The sequence below is a fragment of the Elephantulus edwardii genome, unplaced genomic scaffold (genome assembly GCF_000299155.1).
Source record: "Elephantulus edwardii isolate Elephantulus edwardi_28Jun2011 unplaced genomic scaffold, EleEdw1.0 scaffold00002, whole genome shotgun sequence".
Classification (NCBI taxonomy): Eukaryota; Metazoa; Chordata; class Mammalia; order Macroscelidea; family Macroscelididae; genus Elephantulus; species Elephantulus edwardii.
Genome location: NW_006399752.1, coordinates 33519704 through 33545625, shown reverse-complemented (window position 1 = coordinate 33545625; position 25922 = coordinate 33519704). Strand labels below are relative to the sequence as shown.

At 44.4% G+C, this 25922-nt stretch overlaps 1 protein-coding gene across 1 annotated transcript in view; it reads right to left on the bottom strand.

The window, feature by feature from the left end:
* Positions 1–25922, bottom strand: part of WDR25 (WD repeat domain 25) — a 245754-nt gene that overhangs the window by 51290 nt on the left and 168542 nt on the right. The window contains exon 3 of the mRNA XM_006879174.1: positions 17072–17202. Within this exon, the coding sequence (XP_006879236.1) occupies positions 17072–17202 (131 nt within the window). The remainder of the gene's footprint in view (positions 1–17071; positions 17203–25922) is intronic.

Genomic DNA, 25922 nt, shown 5'->3' with positions numbered 1-25922 from the left:
AAAATATATTAAGACAGAAATCAGTAGGGCATCAAATCCATGATTTCTTGGAGGACTGCTGATACAGAATACAATATGTCAGGTTGGCAACCAAGAGGTCAGCAGTTTAAATTCACAAGCAAAAACCAGGCAGTCCTTTAAGGATTTACAGTCTTGGAAACTTGACTGACCATCACTGAGTTGGACTGCAATCGGTTTGGCTTTGGTTTTAGGTATGGTAAGGCTAGGGAGCTCTAGTGGTGAAATCCGTCAGAAGTTGCATTGCTAATCCAAAGGTGATGTCTCTCTGGTGGTTCGAATCCACCAGCTATTCCGCAGGGGGGAAATATGAGCATTTATAGCCTGTGTGATTTAAAAACGGTGAATTGGTTCCAACTTGACAGCAATCACTTGAGTAAGTTTTATGAGATGTTTGCAAGTTTAAAAATCATCAATTTCTATAAAAATCAAATTTTTAAATGGATAAATTTTCAGTATAGTATATAGCTTACTTTATCATCAAAATGTATTATAAGCGCTTCATAAATTATTGTTGCTAAATGCCAATTGATAGTGACCCTGTGGAGAACAGAACCAAGCCCTGCCCCGCCCTGTGCCACTCTCACACTCCTTTCCAGACCGAAGCCATAAATGCAGCCACTATCTCAATCCTGTTCCTCAAGGATCTTCCTTTTCACCTCACCTCCACCTTCTATTTTCTTTTTCTTTTCTTCCCCCTCCCCCATTTTTTAATTGTGATTTTAACAAAAGTTTACAGAAAGGTTGAGCTTTTTCGTTCATTCACTGTTGCACACCTTCTTCCTCCCACCCCCGACCTACTTCACAAGCAGGCTGTCTTCAGGAACTGGCCGCCTGATAACACGACCACAGAATGTGAGAAGTCCTGCCGTGCTCCTGTAAGGAGCACTCGGGCTGCACTTCTTCCTAGACTGCTCTGTCTGTCCTTCTGGCAGTCGGCCCTATATTTCATCTTCTTTATGAGCACCATAATTCAAAGGTATAAATCCTTCTTCGGTCATTATTATTCAGCCTGCACTGAGCACTGTATTATCTAATTCACAAATTATTCACTGTGTAGTTCGTAAATTAGAATTACATAAACATTCTATGTTTATCATTACAAGTCCAAGCACTGCATTTAATCGTGACAAATCCAAGGAGCCTGCCTTGTGTGTTGTGATATACTCTGCTCTACTTGAAGGCAGAGTAATCAAATCCGAGTGCCGCAGGGGGGCCTGCTCTCAGATATGGGGCCTGCATGTCAGGTTTTAAAATGAGTTCTTGAGCACACACCAATGAAAGGAGGGTAGCATGAAGTTGAAGAGGATTAGGCTGGGTCAGGAGGCCTTTGAGATCTGGACTTCTCTCCTCCAACTCTCCCCACAATTCAGGGCATCCCAAGGGTTTCCTTGCCCCGCCCCGCCCCCATGATGGTGGCTGGCGAGGCTGACAAAGCCCCCAAACGTCGACAGGAAGGACGACAAGCAGTGGTGGGCGTCCACACTGCCCTGTGAGCTCCAGCCTCAGGGCACGGGCACATCTCATAGGATCTTGTGGCCCCACGTTCTGGCACACTGCCTAGTATATGACAGGTCTTGTAAATGTTTGTGACCAAGAGAAAGTATGTCCTCTTTTTTCAGTGTGTATGTGTCTGAGGAGGACTCAGGAAAAGATCCAAGCCCCCACATGATCTGCACTGCAGTGACCCCTCCCTGCCTATAACACAGGCTGACGGACTGGCTCACAGGGTGCTGGGCTGACGCTTCGGCTTGGCACCAGGGACAGCATGGCACAGGGCTGCCCCACGTGGGTGCCCCTGACAGGAGAGCACACAACAGCTTTCCGACTAGAGGGCCTGCGAGGAGCCGAGAGTCAAAGCACGGGCTTCGACCTGGCCAGCAGGCTCCGTTTTCACTGTGTGGGCTTGCTCCTCCGCAGGACCTAGTCCCCTTCCCAGCCTGCTGTGACGGTGGACACACAGGGGTGGGGATCAAGTTCCCAGGGCAAGGCCAGCAGGTACGTGAAGCCCTGCGTCAGGACTGACTGCTGGAGGGGACTCTGCCCGGGGTGCCTAGGTGGCAGGTGGGGCGAGGGACTCGGGCACCAACAAGGGGCACCTGTCAGCCCCACACAGTCTGCGGCAAACCCTTCCCAGCCACTTCCCAGCCTTAGCCCTCACTCTGCCACACTTAACCTCCCCCTCTCATCTGCATTAAAAGTTTAGCTTAAGGCAAAACTTAGAACTGCACAAAGTACAAAGAGTCCAAATAAAAAGGCTTTTTAATACAGAACGGATGAAATAGACAAATGGAGACTAATCAAAACCTCATTAGGACAAATAAGCAGGCCGCCTCAACACCTCGAAAACGGATGGCACTTGGAACCACGCAGGACAAGCCACCAGCCTGCCAGACAGCCCCCACCATGCAATGCAAATTTCAGGGGCAGCTGACCCTCCTGCTCAAGATTCTCACCACAGCCCCACAGCTGGCCCCCGGGACCTGGTCTCCAGCTCCGCCTCCACATTATCGTCACCTGGATTTTCCAAAATCTCCATGCCCAGGCTGCACCTTGACCGAGTCTCGGGGTGGGGGACCAGTACCAGGAGGCTCTAGTGTCCTCAGGTGGTCCAGGCCCTGTCCCAATGCAAGAGCCCTGGTGGCAGTAACATCACCAGCTCCCACAGTGGTCCTCCTCTGCTCCTCATCAGAACAGACTCCAGGACAGGAGATGACAAATTACTGAATTCTATCTCAACCAGCTAGGTTAATTACTTGAGGTCTTTAAAAATGGGTCTTGATTAGGCCATTAATCACTGCCAGTTTCTCTCTAAGAGCCTACTATGTGGTCAAGGGATCTTGGTAGTGCAGCAGTGAGGCACTTGACTGCTTACCCAAAGGCCGGCAGCCGCTCCAGGGCAGAGAGTCTGATTCCAGGATGAGCATGGCCTTGGCTACCCTCAGGGAAGTTCTACTCCACCGGTAGCACTGCTTTAGCTGGAATTAATCTGATGGCAAAGAGGTTTTTTTTAAGGTCGCTTGTTGGCCTAGTGGTAAGAAGCTGCACTGCAATCCCAAAGACATAGATACAGTTCAAATCCAACAGCTGTTCCTCAGGAGAAAGACAGGTAATTTCTTCCTGTGCGATTTACTGCCTCTGAAAATCCACCGGAGGGTCAGCTATTGGTAAGTTCCAACTCGATGGCACACAACAGCAGCATGATACTAAAGGAGGTTATTGCTTGGAAGAGGGCATTGTGCTTGGAAAAATGGAGGCTCAGCAACAAGGGGGAACATCCTCAACCAGACAGACCAACACAATGACTGCAGCAATGAGCTGAAGAGTGCCAGAGAGGAGGAGAATAGAGCAGGTTTAGATGTGTTTTCACAGGGTCCCTCTGAGTTGATCTGGACTTGATGGCAGCTAACAACAACAACATTCCAACAAACAGATGCAGCCTTGGATGAGCTCACCAGGCTATGCCAATAAAACTGGAAGAAACCTACCTGACCTATTGGCTGAAAGAGACCCATATTTACTTCTATTCCAAAAGAAAACATGATACGACAGAATGTGGAAATTATCTAACAATGCCATTAACATCACATATAGGAAAAATATTGCTGAAGATTATTAAAAAATGACTAGAATAGTACATTGACAGAGAACTGTTGGAAATCCTAGCTGGATTACAAGAGGTCATGCACAAGGGATATCATTATTAATATAAGATCGATCGTAGTAGAAAGCAGAAAACAACAGAAGGATGGCTTGTGCTTTCATGACTGTGCAAAGGCTTTTGACTGTGTGGATCACAACAAATCATGGCTAATACTGAAAAGAAGGGGAAGGCCAGAACACTTAATTAATTGCACACATATGAAACCTACACCTAAAGCAAGAGGCTGTTGTTTGAACAGAGTAAGGGTACATCACTACATGGCTGAAAATCAAGAAAGGTGTGCATCAGGACTATATTCTTTCTCCATATCTATTAAATCTGTATGTAGAACAAATGACTTGAGAAACTGAACTTTATAAAGAAAAATGTGGCATCAGTATCAGAAGAAGATTCATCAACACCTGGAATTTTGCAGGTAACAAAACCTTGCTTACTGAAAGTAAGAAGAAACATGCAGAGGAGCTGCATGCTGATGCCAGGAACATGCGAGAGAGCTGCTTGCTGATGCCAGGTACATGCTGGGGAGCTGCTTGCTGATGCCATGCACGTGTGGGGGAGCTGCTGGCACACACACTGGGGAGCAATGTGCTGGGACAAGCAGGAAAGCTGGAATCTGAGTGAGTCTGAGCCTGGAACTCTAGTCCCATTGTCACTGACCTGTGCCTAGAACTCTGGTCCTGATGTTGCCGGTCTCACCCAGAACACCGCTCCCAATGCACACTGGGAGCAACGCTGGAACTTGAGTGAGGTACTTTGTGGGGGGAGGGGGTCACTGTTGTTTGGATAGATCACGTGGGACCTCCTAAGTTCAATCAGAAGGGAGTGAGACAACTGGAGCTCATTCTTAAAGTGAAAACCAAGGCTTCCTGGTTTTCCAATCAGCTGTCCATGCTCCATTTTGCATCTCCTCACGTCCAGTCCATCAAATGCCTTTAGCCCAAAGCACCTAGGGCTATCCTAGCTGTGGTAATTGTCTGACAGAGGAGGCTGCTTCCACAGGCCTTTTCCATATCAAACTGAGAGAAACCAAGGCAGGGTGGTGGCCCCACCATCTTCTGGAACGGAGAGTTCAGATCAAGAACATGCTATTGCCTCAGACATGAAAAACTTTACCACAGCAATGTCATGTAGGAAGCAGGCTACCTCACCCTCTATGCAAACCTAAAGCAAGATGTAAACCCCCAAAAGTGACACAGTATCAATGGATTTAATGAAGCCAGAAAGTCTGATGAAACTTTGACACAGAATTCAAAAGAACAATGACTAAATATTTTCAATGGGTGAAAAACAAACTTGAAGAATTACAGGACACCACAAGCAAAAACCAGGAGATTTAAAAAAAAAAGCCAAAAACCAAAAAAATCCAAAACAATACAGATAAAACAAATGAGGCATTAGAGGCTCTGGAAAAACAAGAAACCACAATTCAAAATATAAAGACCAATGTTTCAGATGCTGTCAACATGATGGAGGGTCACATGAACAGGAATGAAGAAATGGAACACAGAACTAGTGAGACAGAAGATAGAACTGTCACCACAGATTGGCTAGAACAAAAAGCAGAATCAAAGAAGAAAATTTAAGAATAAATGTGGGACACCATCAAGAAAAATAACATGCGCATAATCAGAATCCCAGAACAGGAATAAGTAAAGGCAATGGAAAAGTTGTGGAAAAATTACTAGAAGAAAATGTTCCAGGCATAATGAAGAATGAGAGAATATATATTCAAGAAGCTGAGAGAACACCATATAGAACAGATCCCAAAAGAAAAACATCAAGACAAACATAGTAAAATTTGCAAGAATCAAAGATCAGGAGAGAATTCTGAAAGCAGTGAGGGAGATACAAAGAGTAACCTTATAAGGGAGAGCAAACAAGATTAAGAGCCAATTTCTCAGCAGAAACCAAGCAAGCAAGAAGACATATATCGAACACTCAAATAACACAACTGTCAACCAAGAATATTATACCCAGCAAAATTGTTCATCAAATATGAAGGAGAGATCAAGATATTGCCAGAAAAACAGAACCTAAGGAGTTCATAAAAATAAGACCAGCATTGCAGGAAACACTGAGAGATGTCCTTCTTACAGAGGTGCCAAAGAAAGCAGAATGGACTAGTAACTAGTAAAAACACCAAAAAGAATTCAACAAAATTATGGCAATGAAACCTTGCCTCTCAATAATCACCCTGAATGTAAATGGTTTAAAAGCACCACTGAAGAGAAAAAGAGTAGCATACTGGATAAAAGAACAAAATCCATCAATATGCTGTCTACAAAAGACATATCTGAAAAATGAAAGTAAAGAAAGACTAAAAATAAAAGGGTGGGAAAAAAATATACCAAGCAAATGGCAACCAGAAAAAAAATAGGAGTGGCAATATTAATTTCTGACAAAATAGATTTCAATGTAAAAACTATCACAAATGACAAGGAAGGTCAGTACATAGTGATTAAGAGGTCAATAGGACAATAAGATATAACAACAATAAATATCTCTGCACCAAATGAAAGACCTGCAAAATATATAAAACAAACATTAGCAAAACTGAAAAGGGAAATAGACAACATTACTATAGTAGTTGGAGACTTCAATACACCACTCTCAAAAAAAGACAGAACTTCAAGAAAGAAACTCAACACTCAACAAAGATGCTGAAGAATTAAACCGCAAAATAAACCAGCTTGGTCTCATAGATATTTATAAGCTAATGCACTCCCACAGTATACCTTCTTCTCCAATGTGCATGGAACGTTCTCCAGAACAGATCACATTTTAGGACATCAGCAAATGGAAAAGCATAGAAATAATACAAATCATCTTCTCAAACCACAATGCTACAAAATTAGAAATTCATAACAAGAGGATAAAGAAGGAAAAAGCATATATTTGGAAGATGAGCAACACCTTGCTTGAACATGAGTGGGTACTAGAAGAAATAAAAATGAAATTAAAAAGTTTCTTGAAACAAATGAGAATGAAAACACAACTTACCAAAACCTCTGGGAAACAGCCAAAGCAGTAATTAGAAGTCAATTTATAGTAATAAGAAAACATACTGAAAGACAGGAAAAAAATGACCAATGACACTCTAACCCAATATCTCCAACAAATTGAAAAGAACAGCAAGAAAACCCGGCACCCTCAAAAAACCCTAAAATTATTAAAATTCAGACAGAAATAAATAAAATAGAAAACAGAAAATAATTTAAACCATCAACAAAACCAGGAGTTGGTTCTTAAAAAAGGTCAATAAAATCAATAAACCACTAGCAAAACTAACAAAAGAAAAGGAGGAAAAGACAAATAATCTGAATAAGCAAGAAATGGGCAATGTCACAATGGAACCAATTAAAATAAAAAGGTTAACAATGGAATATTATGAAAAAATTATACTCAAAGAAATATGAAAACCTAGAGTAAATGGACAAATATTTAGAAAATCACAACCTACCTAAACTGACACAAATTGAAAGTGAACATTTGAACAGACTCATTACCAAAGAGGAAATTGAAAAGGTAATAAAACAGCTTCCAGCCAAAAAAAAAAAAAAGCCCTGGACCAGATGGTTTTATAACTTAATTTGATCAAACAGTCAGAGGAGAATTGTCACCAATTCTACCTAAACAATTTCAGAAAACAGAAAAAGATGGAATTCTCCCAGACTCATTCTATGAAGCAATGATATCCTTGATACCAAAGCCAGGTAAAGACACCATCAAAATAGAAAACTACAGGCCAACATCTCTCATGAACATAGATGCAAAAATCCTGAATAAAATACTATCCAATAGAATTTAACAGTACATCAAAACAATAATTCACCATGACCAAGTGGGATTCATAACAGGTGTATAAGGATGGTTCAACATAAGACAAACAATCAGTGTAATTAATCACATTAGCAAAGCAGAGAACAAAAACCACATTATCCTGGCAATTGAAGCAGAAAAGGCCTTTAACAAAATTCAACCACTCTTTCCTGATTAAAACACTCAACAAAATAGTAACAGAAGAGAATTTCCTCAACATAGTAAAAAGTATACAGCAAACCCAAGATCCAATGTTGTCCTCAATGGAGATAAGTTGAAGGCATTGCCTTTGAGAACAGGAACTAGGCAATGATGCCCACTATCACCTCTCCTATTCAATATTGTATTAGAAGTATTAGCAGTAGCAGTAAGACAAGAAAAGGAAATAAGAGGTATACAAATTGGCAAAGAGGAGGAAAAATTATCTCTATATGCAGTTGATATGATAGTATACTTAGAAAACCCTAAAGACTCAGAAGGAAAACTACTAGACATCATTGACCAACTCAGCAAAATGGTAGGACACAAGATCAACATAAAAAAATCAATTGTATTTCTCTGCAGTGACAAAGAGAATACAGACCTGGAGCTAAGAAAAAAAATACCCATCACAATAGCTAATCAATATTAAATACTTGGGAGTAAATCTAACTAAAAACACAAAGGATCTGTTCAAAGAAAATTAAACAACATTACTACAGGAAACAAAAAGAGACCTGGAGAAATGAAAAATACCCCTTGCTCATGGATAGGAAGATTCAATATTGTAAAAATGACAGTCCTACCAAAAGCAATCTATACATTCCATACAATCCCAATACAAATATCAATTCAATTCTTCAACGAGATGGAATAGGCAATCTCCAATTTCATTTGGAATGGAAAGAAACCCCGAATAAGCAAAACACTCCTTAAAAAGAGAAACAAGGAAGGAGGCATCTGACTCCCTGATTTCAAATCCTACTACACTGCCATGGTGGTCAAGACAGCGTGGTACCGGTACAATGACAGACACATAGAAATAGGCTGGATAAATGAACAACAAGGATGCATTTGTTTAGCAAGGTTGATTTTTTGTTGTTGTTTTTTAAATTTTATACTGGTTTATTTACGAAGTTTGAATACATTATTTTTCCACACACATGCACAAAGAAAGTGAGGAGAACTTGAAGGGCTTGTTGCAGACGATCAAGGACCACAGCCTTCAAAGTGGATTACATCTCAACATCAAGAAAATAAAAATTCTCACCACCAGGCCAACAGGTAACATCATGACCAATGGAAAGAAGATAGAAATTGTCGATGATTTGTTCTTACTTTGTTCCACAATCAGCGCCCTTGGTATAAGCAGTCAAGAAACTAAGAGACATATAAGTTGGGAAAATCTGCTATCATTAAACTCTCCAGGGTACTGAAGAATAATGATGTCAATTTGAAGACCAGGGTGCACCTGACCCAAGACATAGTCTTCTCAACTGCTAGCTATGCATCTGAAAGTTGGACAATGACTAACGATGACAAAAGAAGAATCAATGTCTTTGAGTTGGTTAAGAGTACTGAATATCTCATGGACTGCCAAGAGAACCAACAGGTGTGTCCTGGAGAAAGTGAAATTAGTGTGCTTCTTGGAGGCAAGGATAGTGAAACTACATCTTACATACTTTGGGTCTGTTGTTAGGAGGGGCCTGTCCTTGGAAAAGGACCTCATGCTTTGAAAGGTGGAGGGTCAGCAAAAGAGAAGAAGACCAACAAGATGGACTGAAACCGTGACGGTAACAATGGGTTTCAGGGTGCCAGAGATGGTGAGAATGACATGGGACATTGTTGATGAGTGGATGACTTGATGGCACTTAACAACAACAGCAACATCTGTGTGTGGCAGGAGCCCTGGCAGCTCTGGGCATTAAGCATCAGGCTCCTAATCAGATGGTCAGGGTTTGGAACCCACGAGCAGCTCCCCAGGAGGACAACAAGGCAGTCTGCTCTCTGAAGACTACAGTCTTAGAGATTCTGAGAGGCAGTACGAGTCAGAATCGACACCGGGGCAGGGGTTATGTGCACATCCTCTGCTAGGTGCTGCAGAATCAGCAGCAATGGGGCCAAGTTTCTTCCCCTGGGGAGTTAACACCCTACTAAGACACTGACACACAGTGAAGGGCAGTGGCACGGCCCACAGGCCACTCCAACTCCATGCTGGCCCTTCTTACTGTCACCGGCATGTAAGGACACCTTTTCTCAGGTGCTCAGGGCCTAGGACCAAGAGCTGGAAAGAATTCACGCAGCAGCTCAGGAACAGGGTCTTGAGATGTCCCTTCACAGGCTTGAAAAGAAAAAAAGTGGAACAAGCATAAAATATTGATGCGCATCAGGGCCGCAGCAGGCTGTGTGGGAGCAGGGGCGGGCCCGTCAGAGTTCCCCATGGCAATCCCCGAGCGGGGGTGTAAGTGTGCTGGGACCGCCAGGGCCTGGGGACACACGCAGCAGAGCTGGGAGCCTCTGCATCTCATCCTGGTGGAGGAAGAGTCTGAGCCAGGGAGGAGGAGAAGGGATCGCTCAGCCCCACCTGCCTCGGGCAGCGTCCTAGATACCCCAGAGCCAGAACTTGAGTCCCGTCTCAACTGGGAGGGAAGGTGCAGGGGCAGCAGAAGTTAGTACTGGAGAAAAAAATGATTTGGTAAAACGGCGGTATGGTTTTATTCTAATCCTCTGAGAGTTTCCCCCCTTACAGATTCAGTTCATGATACAAGAGGGAAAGTTTCCTGCCTGATTCAGGTCATGGTCTTTTTTCAGTCACTTGCTATGCATCTGAGAACTCGACAATGAATAAGAGTGACAGAAGAGGAATTGATGCTTTTGAGTGCCCCTTGGAGGCAGAGATGACAAAGCATTGTCTCACATACTTTGGGCATGTTGCTAGGAGAGGCTGTTCCTTAAAAAGGGACATCATGTGCTTAAAAAAGGTGGAGGGACAGCAAGGGAGAAGAAGACCCTCAACCAGGTGGACTGACACAGCGACTGCAGCAATGCCTTGGGTGTATCTGAGATGGTGAGGATGGCACAGGACAGATCAGGACTCAAAGCTGTTGTTCAAAGGGTCGTACTCGAATTGATGGCATTCACAACAACATGCAGCCATAGCGGACCGTCCAGGTTTTCAGAGCCTGTGAATCACACAGGAGGAGAGGACCTATCTTTCCACTGAGAAGCAGCTGGTGGATTCTAACCAAGCCTTTGTGTCAGAAGCACTTTACCTACTGGTCCACCAGAGCTCCCTATCATGCATGGGAGAAGTTGTTGTTGTTGTTGCTGTGTGCCATCAAGCCATAACTGACTCACAGCTGACCCCTCAAGAGGTTTTCGGAGGCAGTTAATTAATCACACGGAAGGAGACTGCCTATCCTCCCACAGAGCGGCTGGTGGATTTGAACTGGATGCCTTCAGAATTGTAGAGCATCTTCTTATCAACAGGTCACAAAAATTCCTTACAGTGTAGGCAACGCACCCGTTTTGTCAACTTTCTTAGGAGAATCAGTTCTAACAATGAACGCGGTGGCAGGTAATACAGCCAACTCTATATAGACATGGGTCAGCCAGGAAGTAAACACGCTTGGGTTTGAGAACCATTCAGTCTTTGTTACAACTACTCAACTCTATCATTGTAACAAGCAAACAGCTGCAAATGAGACACAAATGGAGCAGAGTGGCTAGATAACAAGAAACCTTTGTTTACATAAACAGATGGCAGGCTAGATTTGGTTTCAGGCTGTAGTTTGCAAACAGACATGTCCTGGAAAGTGTGTGGCCAGAATGCTCCCTGGAGGTAAGGATGAGGGTGTTTCTTCTTTCGAACTTTTGATGTGTAGCGAGGTGAGGCCACTCCTTGGAAAGACACACTATGCTTGGAAATATGGAGGGTGAGCGACAGAGAGGAAGAGCCCCAAAGAGATGGCTTGACACAGTGCCTTCAGCAATGCGCTCCAGCGTGTCGGAGACGGTGAGGACGGCACAGGAGAGGACAGGGCTCAGGCTGGTTGCTCACAGGGTGGCTATGAGCTGTACTCAACTCGATGGCATCTAACAACAGCCGCAATCTCTAAATTCACATCTTTAAGCCCAAGCCACTACCATCCAGTTGACTCCAGGTCCCAGCAGCCCTAAAGGACAGAGTGTACCTGCTCACAGGCCCCTCGAAGGCTAGAAATCTTTATGGAAGCAGATGGTCCCACCTTTCTCCCATGGAGCAGCTGATGGGTTCATGCCACCAACCTTGAGGTTACCTGGTAAGCATTTTAACCACTATACCATCAGGACTCCTTCTATAAATCTGAGATGGTAAAAGTATGAAATGCTTCAACTGTCCCACATGAGGAAATGACTTCATAAGTTAGAGCATCTAGTCATCTTATTCACTCCATCCACAGATATCAACTGAGAGCCATGCATGCCTGGCTCTGCTGGGTGCTGGGGTCAAGACAGAAAGCCATAAGGGGTCAGAAGGATATTATTGAAACTTTTTAAAGGCATTTACATTTAAAAGGTAAATGCTTATAATGCTGTATGAAACAAAATACAAAACATAACGAGGTTCTCAAAAAGAAAATTAAAACTACAGTCAAAAATATCCCCCAAAGTCATCTAAAACCAAACAACAGGTTAGTTTAACTTGTGAAAAATATCTGCCTTGAGCTTTATGTTTTTAAGATCTATCTATGGGGGACCAAATTGACAACAGCGACTTGAAAGATCAAATAGGAAGTCTGGGGCAACAAGTTTATGTTAAAGTAAGAGGGATAGCTCAGGAAAGGAGAATAAGGTAGCTGCACAACTCAAAGACTATAACTGGTGTCACTTAATTTCACACTTAGGGAACTCTTGTGGCCTCAGCAGCAGTGAGTTGCACGGCTTACCAAACGTGGTGCCTCACTGGTGTTTCAAGTCCACCAGCCACCTATAGAAAAGAGCTGGGCAATTTACAGTCTCTGAAAACCCACTGCAAAGTTAGCTATATGTCGGCAATGACCTTTTGAATAATTGTACAACTTGAAACTGTTGAATGATGTATGTTTTGCTGTGTATATTGTCAATAAAAACAATTTTTTAAAAAAAAACAGAGAAGCGAGAACAGAGTAACGAAAGATAACATTTCTCTCTGTTCCCTTGTATTTTCTAAACTTGCCCAAGACTATTACATATTACTTTTATAACAATTCCTCAATTTTATTTAAGCTTGAGTCTGTCTATTAGGGAGCTCTGCTGGTCTAGTGGTAAAAAACCGTGCTGCAAAATGAAAGGTGCACTGTTCAAGTCCACTAGCTGCTCTGTGGGAGCAGGATGGACAGTCTCCTCTCATGGGATTTACTGTCTCTGAAAGCCTGCTGGAGGGTCAGCTATGGGTCGGTTCCGACTTGAAGACACACAACAACCACCTTCACTCCCAATCCTTGCCCTGTGTGCACACTTTGGCCAGACTGCAGGGCTCAACACCGTGGACAGGGCCTGGCAGGGTTGAGACCTCAGCACCATGGACAGGACACAGCGGTGCTGGAACATCAGCACCATGGACAGGGCCCGGTGGCTCGCTGGAGGCCAGGGTTTTGGTGGGGCACCATGATCAAATGGCAGGGAGGTAAGGTCGAGACTCTCTTCCTTTCCAGTCCTCCTGCCATGTCCACGGGAGGCTCAAGGACATCTGTCAATGGCAACGTAATTGAAACAGGAAAAAGCTTTGTCCCTTGAGCCTGGCTAATGCCACCAGAACAAGCACTGTGACCTGGCGTGGGCAGAGAAGCTGTCGGATTGTTGGTGAAATGGAAGTAAAAGCAAATATTGCACAGATCCCTTCCTGCGCACGATTAGCTCAGGAGAGACTCGCAAACGTGCCAATACCCGTCACAGCAACATCTGCTTCTAATTGCTTCTTCCCCAGCATTCGCAAAACTCGTCAGCTGGCAACTGCCCTAGGAGAAAATCCGATATTTTTAACAAACCCTTAAATCAGATGGTGAGTAATGTCTTACGTGTTTGGTCTTTTAGGGTAAAAACAGTAAGCACACCTTTGAGGGGTGCAGCCTGAGGGCATCAGGCTACCCTCTGCGAGCAGGTCACTGAGTGGCCCCCACTCCTCCACACTCTCTCATCACTTATCACACACACTGACACCCCATGTTCTTTTAAGACTCCACTGTGTCTACTTCCAGTAAGAGTCATTTCCCCCTCTTTTCTTGATAATTTTGTAAAACTACATTTCTTTGAAAAGAAAAAAAACCCCACAAACTCAACATGTTTTTAAATGTGTTTAAAAAGAACATCGCAGTTCAGGCTGTCATCTCCCACCAGGGAAGAACTTTAAGTATAATCTTATCTGTGGGCAAAGCTTCCTGTTGTCTTTATAGAACAACACCAGGACCAACATTAGTCAAAATTCAACAAGCTGCCTTCAGTCCACACTACCTCACAGCGACCTCACATGCATCCGAGCAGATCTGAGCTTCGTAGGGTTCGCAGTGCCTGCATCTTCAGTACATGGACTGTCCTTTCTCCCAAGAAAACTCTACTAGGCCTCAACTCCCAAACTGTTCTGTTATCAGTCAAGCAGTTCAACTACTCACACTGTCTAGCATCTAGCTTCTCCTTCAAACCCAGAAGTCGCAATCGGGACAAGGTGCAGACGAGAGCCTGAACTCTAAGCCTTGGAGACTTGGTGTTGCTCTGCTCCATCCAGACTCGGAGCAGCACTGCCCAGCACAGATCTGCTTGGACAAGAGGGTAGGAGATTCCCAAGGAGCAGGATGCGGAAGCCACAGACACAACATGGCCCACAAGGCCCTGGGGCACGTGGAGGATATGTTCTGATGTCCTCATCTTCTTTCTAGGTTGAGCTCATGCAAGTTTTACATGAACTGCCCCAAAGATTTTCCGTTGTCTCGTTTGCAAAATCAGACAATGACAAAGGACGACCAAAGAATTAATGCTTTTGCATAGTCACGTTGGCAAGGAATGCTGACTGAATCATGGGCTGCCAGAAGAACAAACACATTTGTCCTGGAAGAAACACTTTGGGCACGTGGTCAGGAAAGGGTAATCTCTGGAGAAGGGCATAATGTTTGGGAGACAGTCAATGATAAGTGAGACCCTCAACAAGACAGACTGGCACAAGGGCTGAAACTATGGGCTCAAGCACAGCCATGACTTTGAGGGTGATATGAACCAGGATGCTCTGTTCTGTTAAATAAAAACTTGTTATGATCCAATACCCCATGACACCAAACAATAACCCACAGAGCTCAAGTGGCTGTGTGCCTCCTTCTCATAGGGCAGCGCTTCTCAGATCTTGAAGACAAGTTGTCTTAGAGTCACTGGGTCCCCCAGAACCCACCATCCTGTGGTTCTTCCTCTGATGAATGTCGACAACATCCCAACCCTTCCATCTCCTCCATGGCCCCTGGAGTATGGGATGCCCTGTCCCTCCCTCAGCCCCTACTCAGCCCTGATCCCAGCAGTCTTTGCTCAGAAGGTTGCCACGGATCCCACCACATGTACTGACAGCCTCTCTGTCGGAGCCCCTGACCACACTGCTGGTCCTCACACACATCTCCTGCTCGCACACTCCTCATGGCTACCTTCCTCCTTCACTCATTCACCCAACCAGCAAAGACTAGGTGCCCACTGTGTGCCTGGCACCGGTCAAGTCAGCCGCAAACAGAAGCAGCCAAAGCCCCTGCCTTCAGAGAGCATCCAGTCAACGGCACAGGGACAGCCAAGTGAGGAGAAAAGTGCAGGGCTAAGCATGCTGGGAGATGGTGATGTCTCGAGGAGAAATATGGTCGGACAGGGGTCAGGTGGGTGCCAGGCGGTTCACAGGGTGCTCAGGGACAGCTTCGCTGAAACAGTGACATTGACCCAGTAGAAAGAGAGGAGAGAGAAGGGGGGGGGAGAGAGAGAGAGAGCGCAGAGGAAACAAGGAAAAGAATCTTCTAGCAGGAGAGCGAGCACAGATCCTTAGCAGGAGTGTGCTGGTGAGTTCCGGAAAGTCAGGGGTCAGTGGGCTGGGGAGGCACATCCTACTACACTGAACAGACTGCCTTGGCTGCCAGCTTGGGAACAGAAAGAGGGAGAGCAGGAGACAGATGGAGATGGCTGACGGCTGCATTTATGGGCATGAGAGACGCAGCAGAGAGCAGAGGAGATGGGAGGGGGCTGGCTCTCGGGGACACACTGGACGTGGAGCCCGCAGCACCACTGACGGGCAGGAGGAGCTGGAGAGGTGCGCCGGGGACTTTTCAGCCTAAACAAATAGGAAGATGGGGTGGGGGGTGGCGCACTGCCATTGATTCAGCTGGCGAAGGAGCAGAGGCAGCAGGTACAAGCGAGGGTGGGAATCGCCACCTAAATGATTGTGACCAGACATCCCACCCAAAGGCAGATGGTCTACACTAAGATGACTGGACCTTACCCGGCTGAAAGCACTGGTCCCTCTGACTACTCCTCACCTACACACACACACACACACACACACACACACACACACACACACGCCTACATACATAAACATATACACAAACACATGTACACACATATACACACATGTCTACATACATAAACGTGCACATATGCCTACATACATAAACATACATGTATACACATGCATGCCTATATACATACACATGTACACACATATACACACATACACATGCGCCTATGTATGTACACACACCTATATATACATGTACACACAGGCATATACATATACACACAGATACATACACACATGTACACATACATACAGACACGTGTACACACACATACATACAAGCTCACAGTACATCTATAAGCACACACACCACAAACTCAAACATACCCATGAACTCACACCACACACACTCCCACAGAGAACACAAACTGGCATGTGTGCGCACATGCACACAGACACGCCCCCACACATGCACACTCTCACATACGCATGCTCTCACATACATACACACACGCATGTGGCTCGCACATGCACCACAGATTCCCGCCTTCAACCCAAACCCGCACGTTCACACACGTCCACGCACAGACCCCTTCTCCACAGCACTTAGTGTGTCGTCTCGCATTACTCCCTTGGCTGGTTCAGGCTCATTAGTGAGATGCCATCTGGAAGCAGCTACACAAAGCGGGTGCAAGAAATATTTTTAGTAACAAGCTGTGAAGAATTGCACTCATGGTGTTCAGTCTAACGGGTCAAGAACATGATGTCAAAACAGCCAAGAACTGCATGCAACACTGATTAAATGTTGTTGTTGTGAACCGCTGAGTCAGAGCCACCCATAGCTGACCCTCCAGCAGGTTTTCAGAGGCAGCTAATCGCACGGGAGGAGACGGCCTATCCTTCCCTCAAGGAGCAGCTGATGGATTTGAGCTGTGTGCTTTCAGGATTGCTGCTGAGTTTCTTACCACTAGGCCGCCAGTTAAGTGACTGTCATTGCATCTTGGATGTCTTCTATCCAGATGCTGACCTGACCCGATCTTCTAGCTGGGAGGAGGGGGTGGGTCTCTTTGGGACAAACCAAGCAAAGGAAGCACGGTTACCTTGCCAATTCTGAAGTCCCAAGCTTTGATTTCGGAGCTGAAGCCTCCACAGACACAAAGATTGTGATCTTTTGGATGAAATTTCAAGGTAGTGATTCTAAAGTCACTTTGGCCACGGAATACTGGGGTCCCTAGAATAGAAAAGAGGAAAGAGAATGTTAGAAAATGCCGAGCCCACAAAATACATAGCTTCAAACTAAGATGGGTTTGGGTACGGAGCCCTTGGGCAAACACAGTCCATCAGGCCTACTGTGGCTTAGCAGAACTTTCTGGAAGTGTGACAGCAGCAGCAATAACATTTATCCTCATTCTCTGGCCAGCCTCCTTTGATGCACTGGCGTCCCCAGCAAGGTTAAGCTAGATGGAGGCAGAAAAAGTGACCGTGTATGTGCTCTGCGAACACCGCACACAAAGCCCACACAAGCACCCTGACGCTTGTCTAAAGCCCACCTGAGGCCTGAAAAGCAAGGCTCAGGGAGCTTAAGGAACACTTCCAAGGCGGCGCAGTTAATGCAGTAGATTATTTATCTGACAATCTATACACCAAAGGCAAGATTACTCCTAAGAGATTTCTTCTTAGGATAAGCCATCTCCTAGTCTTGCTGCAGTAAGAAGTGATGAGTGGCTTGTTACTGAGCTGGCAGGTGCCAGTGGTAGGACACGGTGGGCAGGAAAGGGCAGGGACAGGCAACACAGCAGCCCAAAGCACGGAGTGGACAGTGGCGTGGACCACAGGAGTCTCACGGGCTCTATAGGACACGGGACAGTCCCTAGCCCTCGCATGTTCATCCTAAAGAGGTTGCAGGCATGTGGGGACGTCTGTGTGCACGTAGGCGTGATGCGAAGCTCTCATTTTAATGACTGTGGTTGTTTGGAAGTAAGCCTTCTACCCTAGAGTGGTATCAGTACTTTAGGGAGGTTCAGACTCGAGGGCGAGCCTTCTCTGCCCAGGGTGCAGCACGTGTGGTCTGCAGCCCCCAGAAGCCTCTACTGCCTGGGCGACCTCTAGTCCTCACCTCTGACTATGATGCTGATCTGCTGTTGTTGTTTTCAGGTGCCATCAATTCGAGTATGACTCACAGTAGGCATATGAACAAGAAAACAATGTATTTGAACCATGTCCTGTCCTCTGCCGTCCTCACAATCTCTGACATACTCAAGGCCATTGCTGAAGTCACTGTATCAATTTGCTGGCCCTTTGCTGATCTCCACCTTTCCTAGGATGATGCCCCTCTCCGAGGAATAGCCTCTCTCAGCAACAAGCCAGAGTATGTGAGACGAAGCTTCACGATCCTCGCCTCCAAGAAGCATTCTGGCCACCCCTTCACCAAGACGTATGTTTGTTCATTTGGCAGTCCATGGGATAGTCATCACTCTTCTCCAATACCAAAGCCATCAATTTTTTTTTTGTCATCCCTCTTCATTGTCCAGCTCTCAGCAGTAGATCAAGTGATTGAAAAGACCATGTTCTAAAAACAGGTGCACCTTAGTCCTCAAACTAACATCATTGCTCCTCAGTATTTCTTCTACTCATATGGAATCCCTCCATGAGCATCAGGAAACAGGCTGGCCCAAGAAGGATCTGGTCACGTGCTCCCCTGGGCCTGCCAACCAGGTCACACGGCACTCACACACCAGACGTGGCACCTCCTGCTTCTGTACCCACCAGAACTGTGCAGGAGGAGACATCAGCAAGGACTGACATGGAAACTTCGCCACAGGACCAAAACGCAAGGGGCAGCTTAGTGGACATGTGGAGCCAGAGGACAAATAGGAGAATTGTGCAGAGCCAAGAGGTGTCCCCCCCATGGGAACCCACAGAGTAATGTCTGCTTGTTGAACTCGCAAAACATTTCCTAAGGCCCATCCTGCTCTGTGGTCTGTGCCCTGCATATCTTTTAATTAGGACTTCCAGGTCAGTGGTCAGATATGGAAGTTCTCTATCCAGATCCCCACTCCATTCCACAGTTGATTCCAACTTATAACGACCCTGGAGGCCACAGGAGAACTGTACACAGGCTTTCCAAGGCTGTAAAGCAATGCAATCAGATGGTCTCATCTTTCCATCATGGAGCATGTAGTTGGTTCAAACAAATTCTTCAACCACTGTGCCACCAGGGCACCTAGCCAGCAGTCAGCATCTTCAAAAGATATAAAAGGGCGAGATCAGCCCAATATGGTCCCCATAGTTGCTTCACTGCACACCCCATCAGTTAAAAACCACGCAAGCACCAATCACCAACACATGAATGTTTGTTTATACATCCTAGAATTTGTTTCTGTTGTTAATTGTCTTGAGTTGGCTCCAATTCATGATGACCTTACAGCAAAATGCCATTTTCATGATCATTTACACATATTATATCCTGCACCACTAATACATCATGAATATTAAAACAAATGCCAAGAACAGAGCATTGTCAGGGACAAGTGTGGATCAGAATGTTCAAATAGATTTTAAACACAGGCTGTACACGTGGATTTCACTTGATGATATGCATCTGTGCAAGGAATTGTTAGAGAAATTCAATATCAGCAGTAAAAACTAGGCCAGGGACTGATTGTGGAACAGACCACCAACTGCTCACATGCAAGTTCAAATTAAAGCTAAAGGTTAAGTCATATCCACAGAAATCAAAATTTTATGAGTCTATGCCCCCTGAAACCAACTCAGGAACAGGTTTGAGGCCTTGAACACTAATAAACAAAGACCAGATGAGCTGTGGGAAGATCTTCAAGAGTATCGTTCATGAAGAATGCAAAAGGTCATTACAAAGAAGGAAGAAGAAAAGACCAGAATGGACGTCAGAAGAGACTGAATACTCCACTGAGTGCTGAGAAGCCAAAACAAAGAGAAGAAATAAAAAAGGTAAGGAGCTGAACAGCAGATTTCAAAGGACAGCTCAGGAAGACCAGGCAAAGTACTATCATGAAATGTGCAAGGAGCTGGAGTCAGAAAGTCAAAAGGATCAAACTCATTCAGCATTTCTTAAGCTGAAGGAACTAAAGAACAAATTCAAGCCACAAGTCGAAATGCTTAAGGATGCTATGGGCAGAATATTAAATGATTCAGGAAGCATTAAAAGAAAAATGAAAGGAGTATAGAGTCACTGTAGCAAAAAGAATTGTCTGACACAGAAGAATTTCAAGAAACAACTTATGATACTGATTTAATGGTGATGAAGGAGAAAGTACAGGCTGCTCTGAAGGATTTGGAAAAAATATGGCCCCAGGAATTGATGGAATACCAATTGGCATATTTCAACAAACAGATGCCTTGGATGTGCTCACCAGGTTGTGCCAAGAAATCTGGAAGACAATTATTTGGCCACATGACTGGAAGAAATCCATATTTATTTCCATTCCAAAAAAAGGTGACCTGACAGAGTATGGAAATTATCAAACAATGTCATTAATATCACACACTAGCAAGATATTGCTGAAGATTATCCAGAAATGACTGGAACAGCACATTGACAGAGAAATATCAGAAATATAAGCTGGGTTAGAAGAGGTCATGGCACTAGACACATTACTGCCCGTGTCAGAGGAATCTTGTCAGAAAGCAGAGAGCACCAGAGGAATGTCTGTGTTTCATTGACTATACAAAGGCATTTGACTGTGTGATCACAACAAATTGTGGCTAATCTTGAGAAAAATGAGAATCCCAGAACACTTAATAGTGTTAATGCAAAACCTATACTTGGACCAGGAAGCAGTCTTCAGAACAAGGCAAGGAAACTACACAGTTCAAAATCAGAAAAGGTGTGCATCAGGAATGCATCAGGTCTCCATACCTTTTCAATCTATATGCAGAACAGATCATTCAGGAAGCAGGGCTTTATGAGGAAGGAAGAATGTGGCATCAGGATTGGAGGAAGACTCATCAACAACCTACGTTATGCAGATGACACAATCTTGCTTGCCAACACTGAGAAGGACCTGAGGTGCTTGCTATAGATGGTCAAGGACTGTAGTCTTCAATGTGAATTGCAACTCAACATCAAGAAGACAAAGTTTCTCAGCAGTGGGTCGACTGGCAGCATCATGATAGATGGAGAAGAGATTGAGGTTGTTAACAATTACAGTTTGCTCAGCTCCACAATCAACACTCTTGGCACCAACAGTCAGGAAATCAAAAGACAAATTGCATTGGGAAAATCTGCTGTCAAGGACCTCTTCAGAGTACTGAAGAGCAACGATGTCAGTCTAGAGACTAAGGTGTGCCTAATCCAGGCTTTGGTCTTTGCAATTACTTGCTATGCATCAGAGAGCTGGACAATGACGAAGGATGATAGAAGAACTGATGCCCTTGAGTTGTGATGCTGGAGAAGAGTCTTGAACATATCATAGACTGCCAAGAAAACAAATAGGTCTGTCTTGGAGAAGGTGAAACTAAGTTTCTCCTTGGAGGCTAGAATTTTGAAGCTCCATCTCACATACTCTGGGCATGTGGCCAGGAGCAATCACTCCTTTGAGAAGGTCATCACGTTTGGAAGGGTGGAGGGACAGCACAGAAGGGGAAAACCCCAGATGAGATGGACTGATACAGTGACCGGGGCAATAGGGGTTGGTGTGTTGTAATTAGTGAGACTGGCTCAGGACAGAACAGGCTTCAGAGCTGTTGTACATAGGGTTGCTAGGGTCACAGGTGACTCAATGGTCCATAACAACACAACAATATTGAAACTATCAACAGATTTCTTTCAAATCATTAAAGAGACAACAGGACACACCATGTGCCAAATTCTTTTCAATGTGAGGCCTTTTTTGTGATTTATGGATCCAAAGGGGTGGTTTTGGATTCTAGTCTGTTCAGCGCCCTGCTGGCACAGCTGGAAAGGACGGCTCCCAGAGAACACAGGCTCACGGGGCACATGTGCACCACGGGTGACCGAGCCGCTTCCACGCGCCCCGGAGTGCAGAACGCCTCCCGGATTTCTGTTAGTGGAGTTCCACTGCTCCTGCATCAATCACTGATGCCTGCAACTGGTCAGAAGGCACTGCATGTTCACATATGTAACATGTTCGTTCAAAAGGCACGGAAACGTCCACATCAAAGTCTTAGACTAGAAAATTAAAAACGTGTCCCAGCCTCATCGATTGTTGATTCTGACTCTGAGGGACATCTGCATGTCACGCAGCAGGACTGTCCTCCAGAAGGTCTTTAACAGCTGCTTTTTCTTAAGTGATTGCCCACTCTTTCTTCTACAGTGCCTGGGGGTAGACTTGATCCTCCACACTTTTGGCTAGAAGTCAGTGCTTAAGTGTTTGTAGCGCTTATGCTATAATTTGAAAGGCATTCCACTCCCCAGCACCTCACACCACAGCATTGTCCCTGCTGTATTGTTTTGTTGTGTTGTTGTTAGGTGTCTTCAAGCTCTTATGCTGTTATGTTGTGTTGTCGTCAGGGGTCATCATGTCCAGTACACTCATAGTCACCATATGAACAACAGATCTGAACCCTGTCCTCTCCCGGGTCATCGGCAACATCTCTAACATACGTCAGCCTGTTGCCGCGTCACCGTCTTTGTCTGTCTCGTGGAGGATCTGCCTCTCTTGCTGACCCTCCACCTTTCCAAGCATGATATCCATCTTTAAGAGGCTGCTTCTCCTAGCAACTTGCCCAAGGTATGAGAGACAAAGCTTTACTGCCTTTGCCTCTAAGGAGTATTCTGGCTGCACTTTTTCCAAAACGTATCTATTTGTTCTTCTGGCAATCCATTCAGTACTCTTTTCCAGCACCACAACTCAAACGCATCAATTCTTCTGCTATCATCCTATTCACTGTCCAGCTCTCAACTGCATTGCAAGTGGAAAAAAAAAATCTGTGGTCTAAATCAGGTGAGATGATAGATAGATTATAGATATAGATAGATAGATAGATAGATAGATAGATAGATAGATAGATAGATAGATAGATAGATATAGATATAGACATAGAGACATAGACATAGACATAGAGAGAGATGGATCGATAGAGATCTCTATCTATCATCAGTGTTGTTGAATGCCTTCGAGTAGAGCACGACTCATAGTGACCCTCTGAACAAAAGGCCTGAAGCCCCTCCACAACTATCAACATTTATCAAAGTTCATAGTTTCTGGAGGCATGTTGTTTAGGAACTGGATGCCACTCCTGCTTCCAAACGTGTGTGTGTGTGTGTGAGAGAGAGAGAGAGAGAGAAATATTTTTTCATTTTTGAATATTTTCTTTCTCTCTTCTCCAACCAACTCCACTTGTTCCAGATTGTTGTCATACACATAACGCCCGATTATATAATCCTTTCGGACAGTTCCTCCCCTCATCTGTTCTAATACACGGTTCAGTATCTATCCACTCTTTTCCCATTTTCCCATTCTTTCCCTTCCCCCGTCCATGTCTGTCCTATTTCATAACAGCAGTGTTATGCAGTGTTTGTTCTTTTATGACTGAGATATCTCAGCATAATGTCCTCTAGGCTTCCCCATGTTATGTAAAGTTTTATGAGTTCATTCATTTTCAATGCTGTGTAATATTCCATTGTGTGAATGTACCTTAATTTTTCTATCCATTCTTTCATTGATGGGCACTTGAGCTACTTCCATATCTCATTGCTATTACGAATAATACAGCAATAAACATGGGTGTACATACATCTGTTTGAATCATGGCTCCGATTTCTTTAGGGTATATTCTGGGTCAAATGGTATTTCTATTTCCAAATTTTTGAGAAAGCACCAGACTGCCTTCTATACTGGCTGTACCATTTTACATCCTTGCCAGCGTGAATAAGAGTTCCAATCTCTCCACAACCTTGCCAGCATTTGTGGTTTGTTGGCCTGCTGAACTTTGCTATTGTTGCTGGGGTGAGATGTTATCTCATAGTTGTTTTGATATGCATTACTCTCTAACTCTCAGAAAGATTAAAAATCTAGGGGTTTTGAACATTTCTTCATGTGTTTGCTTGTCATATGAATGTCTTCTTTGATGAAGTGTCTATTCATGTCCTATATCCATTTTGTGATTGGGTTGTTCACCTTTTTCTTGTTAAGATGTTGACGTATCTTCTACATTTTAGATATAAGTCCCTTGTCATAAGTGACTACTAAATATTTTTCTCAGTCTGGGAGTTTCCTGTTGGCAACGTTTTTTCAATGTGCATAGGGATTGATTCTTAGAAGGTCCCATTTGTCTATTTTATTCTCTCCTGGTTGTAGGTTTTTCATTATGTTTGGGGGTCTGTTCATGCTGTAGATCAGGGCTTCTGGAGTTGTTGCTAGCTTTTATCTGATGAACTTTACAGTCTCTGGTTTTGCTTCTAGGTCCCTGGTCTACCTTGCATTGGTTTTTGTGTATGGTGTGAGGTGTGGGTCTTGCAGAGGTTTCCACAGATGGTTTTCCAATTTTGCCAACACCATATGTTAATAAAGAGACTGTCATTTCCCCGCTTAACTATGAATCAGGTGCACTTTATTCTTCAGACTGACATAATTTGTTTTACAGTATTTTGGAGAGATCCCTAACAATAGACTCACCCAATGCAATATGTCTCCTGATTCCCTAACTGCTGGTAGCAAGGGTGTTCATTGTTGATCCAAGCAAGATTAAATCATTGACAACTTCAACCTTTTCTCTATCTGTCATCATACTGCCTACTGGCTGGGTGGTAGACTCGATCTTTGTCTACTTGATTTTTGTCTACTTGAGGCTGAAACGTAATCCACATTGAAAGCTGTGGTCCTTAATCGTCTGCAGCAAGTGTTTCAAATCCTCTTCACATTCAGCAAAGTAGTATCATCCACATAATGAAGGCTGTTGAGTCCTCCTCTGATCCTGATGATATATTCTCCTTCAGAGAGTCCAGCTTCACAGATTATTTGCTCAGCATACAGACTGAACAGATATGGAGAAAACATACAGTCCTGATGCACACCCTTCCTGATTTTAAGCCATGCAGTGTTCCCTTGTTCTATTTGGACAACAGCCTCCTGGTCTAGGTATAGATTCCAAATGGGCATAATTAAGTGCTCTGGGATTCCCATTCTTCTCAGCATTGTTGTTGTTATGTGTAGTCCAGTCACCTGCGATTCATAGCAGCCCTATGTACAACACCCCTAAACCCTGCTCTATCCCGCGCCAACCTCATTTTCTCTGATACACCTATCCCCATTACCACAGTGACTGAATTAATCCATCTCATTGAGGGTCTTCCTCTCCTGCGCTGTCCCTCCACCCTCAAATGCATAATGTCCCTCTTCAAGGACTGATCCCATCTCGCAACATGTCCAAAGTATGTCAGATGAAGCTTCAGAATTCTTGCCTCCAAGTTTATTGTGATCTACATGGTCAAATGCCTTTGCATAATCAATAAACACAGATAGACATTCTTCTGGTATTCTCTGTTTTCAGGAAGGATTCATCTGACTTCAGCAATGATATCACTGGTGCTGTGGACTCTTCTAAACCCTGCTTAAACTTCTGGCCTGTCAATGTATTTTTTCTAGTCATTTTTGGATGATCTTTAGCAATGTTTTACTTGCATACGATATCGTTCAATAATTTCCACATTCTGTTGGATCATTTTTCTTTTGGATGAGAACAAATGTGAATCTCTTCCAGTCAGCTGGCCAGGCAGCTGTCCTCCAAATTTCCTGGCATAGACTGGTGATCATGTCTAGGATTGCATCTGTTTCTTGAAACATGTCACTTAGTATCCCAATTGATTCTGGGAGCTTGCTTGCTTTCCTTCCTCCCTTCCTTTCTTCCTTCCCTCCCTCCCTCCTTTCCTTACTTCCTTCCCTCCCTCCCTTCCTCTTTTCCTTCCTTCCTTCCCTTCTTCCTTCCTTCCTCCCTCCCTCCTTTCCTTCC